Source organism: Thunnus thynnus, chromosome 14 (assembly GCF_963924715.1).
Source record: "Thunnus thynnus chromosome 14, fThuThy2.1, whole genome shotgun sequence".
Lineage (NCBI taxonomy): Eukaryota > Metazoa > Chordata > Actinopteri > Scombriformes > Scombridae > Thunnus > Thunnus thynnus.
The window spans coordinates 14,863,118-14,869,154 of NC_089530.1; the positions used below are offsets into that span (position 1 = coordinate 14,863,118).

The window sequence follows — 6,037 nt, forward strand, 5'->3', positions numbered from 1 at the left end:
GCACATACTTGAACAGGCTCTGCAGAACGCTATTAACGTTTTTTACTCTCATAAGTGGATTAAAAAAATCACACCCCCTAAGTTAAAGAAGTTCAACTGCAAAATCAGCCTTCCTCGTCCTCAATTAGAGCGCAGGGCACAGAGACCGACATGGAGCTGGGCGGTACGAAGGAGGTACCAGACAGAGAAACAGCCAATCAATGGTTAACTAGAACTCCTGCTGCTGCTGAGAATATTGTAATAGACTTGACAGCTCCTGCTATAAGCTGTTCATTAGCAGACCGGACTTACTTCACCACAATTAAATTAGAGCAATTAACGGAGGCGGTTAAGATAGAATCAGTACGGGCTTTTGCTTTCAGGTGGCCGATCTCTTAATGCCTACATATAAACCACATGTGGGAGTAAGGAAACATCCGTGCTCTTATTTTAATCATGACATTAAGCTTTTCGTCCTTCTCCATCAAAGACATCCTCACCACAGGACGCGGTGACCGGGGGAAACCCGGTGGCACCTGGAGTACAGAGGAGCTCTGCGCGCCAACGCGCAACATCTACACCGGGCATGGAGGTACAAGAATCCCTGATTTGTCTCACCAAGACGTGGATGAGAACCGCATCCACCCTCAGACACCTTTTCCTGAACTCAGTGTGTCTGTTGGGAACCTCAAATGTGATACCTACAGCGAAGAGTCCACAGGAGAGGAGACTGAGCACAGAGAAGGTCGGCTATTTTCTTCTATTTAACAGTGAGGAAATAAAAACTCGATGCGTTTACACTGCAGCAGGAGAGACAAGTTTACGCATTTTATTGCATTTACTTACTTTTACTTCTCAAGATAAAAAAAAATAATAATAATAAAATTGAAATTTTACATTGGAAATATGATGAATTGTCTTTTCTTGGTTTTACCATCTTTTTGAGATAAAACATGATTTTAACTGACGGCAGAAAATATGATGAATTATTAATAATCGTCAACACTATGTCCAGGGGTTTTCCCCCATGGTGAGAGTGCTTCGAGAGTGTTTCTTTAGGCCTTACATTTTGCATAGAGATACATTAAGGGCCGATATACCATAAAAAAACGCCTTTAATAGCTCAATAATCGAAAGAAAGGTACCAGGTTAATGTGGTTGTTAAGTTGTAAATACACTGGAAAACCATCCTCCAGGTCGTGTTGTGAGTTTTTACTGAGGGGGGGTTGCTTGTAAAAAATGTTCACATTAACTAATTTCATTTTCATACAATTTCGTTGTATCTCCCAACTGTCATAACCGTGTGACAGGATAAGAAAGAAAAGCCTCATAGTGGCCAACATCAGCAAATTCCTGTAGTGACTTTTTGACCCTCTTGAGAGAGAATGACAGTTTGCTAAATGTGACCATCGTCATTGCAAATCCGTGTTGTCTTTCCTAGATGGTGCAGACAAGCAACCACATTGTGTGCAGCGGGATAAACTGCAGGATAAAGGGGTGGATGAGGAGGGATATCACAGCAGGGAGATGGTCAGCTGCTCCCCAGAAGAGCGACAGTCTAGGTCCGGCACCAAGAAGCGCTCCAGAGCGGCCTTCTCTCACGCTCAAGTCTACGAGCTGGAGCGCCGTTTCAACACGCAGCGGTACCTCTCAGGTCCTGAACGGGCCGATCTGGCAGGGACCCTGAAACTCACAGAGACCCAGGTGAAAATCTGGTTTCAGAACAGGAGATATAAAACCAAACGGCGCCAGATGGCTGCAGAGTTGGCGGCGTGCAGCTCACCAAAGAAGGTAGCAGTCAAAGTGCTGGTGAGGGACGATCAAAAGCAGTACCAGCAGGCGAATGGAGTACACATCCCCATGACTGTACCGCTGTACCAGGCCTACCAGTGCTACCCCTACCTGCACTGCTGCTGCCAGCCCTGGAGCATGAGTAGCATGTCCCATGGAGGAATGCTCTGAAGCGCTCTCTGAACTTACTGCAACTTTGGAGAGTAAATGACTTCAACGAGTGTCACCAAAAATACAAAGTGTGTGACTGTTTTATAAGTTAGCAGCTCTCCGATGGTGCATCTCAAGGGACGTTTCTGTACGGAATACTCGAAAACTGATTGAGATTGTTGTTGTTTTTCAGAAAGTATAACAGTTTCTCTTTATGGCTCTTGTTTGTCATATAAGACAGTTAAGCCTTTTTTTGTTTGTTTTTAAGTCAAACAATATGAGAACTTGACCTGCAGTTTAAGGTTCATAAAATGCAAATGATTTGCTGAATTTAAAGATTTTGGAAGTTGTTATAAATAGGGAAATTAAAAGAAAGAAATAATACAAATCTGTTATGCGAGGCCTGTGCTAATATATATTTTATATATATTTTAGTTTTTTTGAAACTATTTACAAAACAACAGCGTAATTTAATGTCTAAATTACTTTTGTGAGCTCAAAAAACATTACTTCAAATTGTTCAAATTTTCACCTTAATATTTTTTCCTCAGTTTTAAGACAAAAATGTTAAATATCGTAATATTCAGAAAATCAAATATAGTTTAAATGCAGCATTTAGTGGTTTGTCTAAATAATATCCTACAGTTAAACACAATTTAACAATAGAAAAAAGTCTAACACAAATGACCAACTTATATATTTATGTTATAAAAAATAACACAGTGGATCTGAAATGATGCAGCTGTTTATTTACCAATTTTATTTAAATATAACCTATAATCAGTATTAATTCAGGCCATCCCAGATCCCAGTGCCAGCTCCTGGGATCAGGACTGGGTGTCTGCAGAGTCCACAGGATGATCTATACATCGCTTTTTTCCCTCCTTAATGACTGCCAGTAACAGTCCATTTAGACAGTCCATTCCAGACTGAGCAGAAAGGAATCTACAATTTATACAAACCCAACGAGAGAAAGTGGCTTATTTCAGCATGCGAGACGCATGACCGCACTCTGACATTTTTAGTAGGTATTTATTTTACTTATGGGACATTTTTATTGATCATGAAACTCAGCATAACACCTGCAGGAACACATTCTTTACATGGAGTTTATGGACCTTTAGGAGTCTTGTGTGTTTATGTATCTTGGATGGGGTTTTTTTCACTAAAGCAACAGATTAAGAGGCAGGCTGGGCTCTGACTTTGGTACAAATAGCATGAATATAAAACTTTATGATGTCTTTAAAAAGTGTGTGTAGAAAGGGATATGTACTGTAACGCCAATCTAGTTTCCTATCCATACAAAGACATGCAGACAACAAAAAAAGTTTACTGTAATACTAAAGTTTACTTTAGCACTACACGAATATGTCAAATTGTACTGACTCAGCCAAATGATATTCAGTAGGTGAATGTTTTTTTAAGTGTGTTTTGTATGTGTGTAAAAAAAGTCCGCCATAGGCCTACTCTGCTCTACTGTGTGCTGCATGAGTCAGAGAGGGTCAATAGACCGTGGAGATGTTGCACCATCCAGCCGGGCAGCACAAGACAGCACACATTAATCATATCTAACAGAAAAGACTACACCCTCATCCTAAAGGAATATGCACAATAGCTACACTCCATAGGAAAGTAAAAACATTATTCCTAAATTAGATGACTAATGGTTTGGTTTTGTTCTTAACTGATTGTGCTTATACCAGCAAGTTGGTGTTAACTTCCAAAGTTTTAAGGCTGGGGCCTGCAGGCTGCTGGGGAGGGCACCGTGAGCTCTACTGTATTGACCAGATAAGATCTGTTCCTTATGTGGCTAGAAATACAACATGTATGTATATATTTGTCCAACGTGTCCAGTGACTTGACAAGATAAATTGTGTGCTTATTTACACAATGTTGGCATGTATTTGCCTAAAGCAAGGTAGTGTTCTGTCTAGCAAATATCTTAGCTAATGTTATTACAATATTACAACATTGAAGAGGCTGCAACATCAAAGAAATGTAATATAAAATAGGTACTTCAGTTCCCCTTTTCCTACAACAAGCTGCTTTGGCACAAAGAGTCACCTTGTGCCGTATTCTGGCACCAGCCCAAACCTCATTTATCTCTTGTATCAAAACACCACTTCAAGTTATCGTAAGTGGTTGGCATTGTGCACACAGCAGGTTTCTGTGAAGGAGAAATAACATCTCTTTTTGAATGTCCAACTGTTAAGTCTAATTAACATTAAGTCTAATTAAATTCATTTGCACGGGGTGTATTTGTATTTTCTATTCAGGACTTAGACTATGCAACAGAAAAGGTCATGGCGTTGCGTTGTGGCTGTGAGGTATGCTACGTCCTGTGTGCTCTGATTATTCACATTGTGCTGGTGAATAGTTGCTTTAGTCATTCCTGTCTACCGTGACTAGATAAGATTTTCTTTTCCTGCACCCAGTCTGTGACGTCATATTGATGTAAATTTCCATTGAGAAGTTGGAGACACTGAAAAGGTGACACAACACAGAATTATTTTTTGATGACTATGGGGCTCATCCTTAAAAGAGGTTTAGCATTAGACATTAAAAGAGCTTTCCTTGTCTTCACTTCAGGTTTATTACAACTTGGGTCTTATTTTTGTAGTTCTGGCCACCATTTTTTACCAGTGGTGATGACATTGTACTCACCAAGTCATTGCTGAGATCTGGAAATACAGCAACATCTTGCCAACAGTCTGAACGGGAAACACGCATGAGCGAGAAAGACAATCAGACAAGTTAGAAAGCTAACCAGCATTTCAACCAGATTATTTAAACAATTATTTTATTAGGAGGTAAAACCAAAAATGAGCCATAGTCATGTAAACATTCCTCTTTGCACAAACTGTGAAGCAATTCTACAGTAAGCTCAAAATCTTCTAGCCATGTTAGCAGTTTGGATCTTGCAATGGCAATGTCAGACTGAAATATCTCAACAACCATTGGATGGACTGCCATGAAATATCATATAGACATTTGTGGTCCCCAGAGGAGGAATCCTAATCACTTTGGTGCCACCATGAGGTTGACATTTTTTTAAAAAGTAAACTGTCTCTCTACAACTTTTGGATAAAATTTGCTACAGTCAAGTAATGTCTTCCTTAGGATGAGTTTGTGATCCCACTTCATCTAGAATCATCATTGGGTCAAAATACTTTTGTTTATGACCAAATATCTGCGCATTTCCTGCTACATTCCACAACTACATTCCCATAAACACAGATCTACTTTGAGTTGTCTGGTAATTAGCAATGTTAGAACTGTAACATGCTATACTAATATGGTGCACATGGTAAACATTATACCTGCTTAATATCCTGCATGTTGGCATCGTCATTGGGAGCAAGTTGTTGACGTTGACATTAGCTTTTAGCTTGTAGTGCCATGTAAAGTATAGCCTTACAGAGCTTCAAGCATGGCTGTAGACTCCTAGAATGTGTCCGAAATCCCTCCATAGTGTGCACTATATTTACTGTACACCATTGTATCCAGGTGTCTGAATTCTGACTGTGAAATTTATGCTCAGTTTACTGCTCACCATAGGGTAAACTATTGAGTGTCTGTTATATAGGGAGTGGTGAATACTCTATGTGAATGATTTCAGACAAAGCCTTAGTCTTGAAACCCTTATTCTCTTTCCATTACTGAAATATCACTAAATCATTCTCAGGTTGCAGCCACGTCAACTGCTTTTCTGGCATGTGCTCCAGCCTGTAGGCCACTGAGCCATGAAGCATTACTGTATCTATAAATGTAATACTCAAGTATGTAAACATTCAGCGTTGTGCTTTATTTGTGCGTCTCTCTGTGAATAGGCTCATAAAGCTGAGAGGGGGAGAGAGAGTTAAACGAGTCGGACAGCAGTGCAGAAACACATGTTCTTCTGCCTCTTTGAACAATCAACTGCACCAGCTTCCACAACTTAAAGCATTAAAGGGTGGATTTAAATAGAACTTATTAATACCAGTGGAAACAGATAATTTCCTGTTGTCTTTTATGTCGCTGCAGATTTCTCAGCTGAGAGGAATGCACTGAGGGTGGGGCTGAGCTACAGTGCACAACACAGGAATGACAGTAGGCTTCTCACCTAATCCACGCTCAG

At 40.0% G+C, this 6,037-nt stretch overlaps 1 protein-coding gene across 1 annotated transcript; it reads left to right on the forward strand.

The window, feature by feature from the left end:
- The first annotated feature begins 208 nt into the window (after positions 1-208).
- Positions 209-2,511, forward strand: nkx3.3 (NK3 homeobox 3). Its single transcript, XM_067610090.1, has 2 exons — positions 209-724; positions 1,421-2,511. The coding sequence occupies exons 1-2, from the start codon at positions 436-438 to the stop codon at positions 1,939-1,941; spliced, it is 810 nt and encodes a 269-aa protein (XP_067466191.1). The 5' UTR covers positions 209-435; the 3' UTR covers positions 1,942-2,511.
- The last annotated feature ends 3,526 nt before the right edge of the window (positions 2,512-6,037 follow it).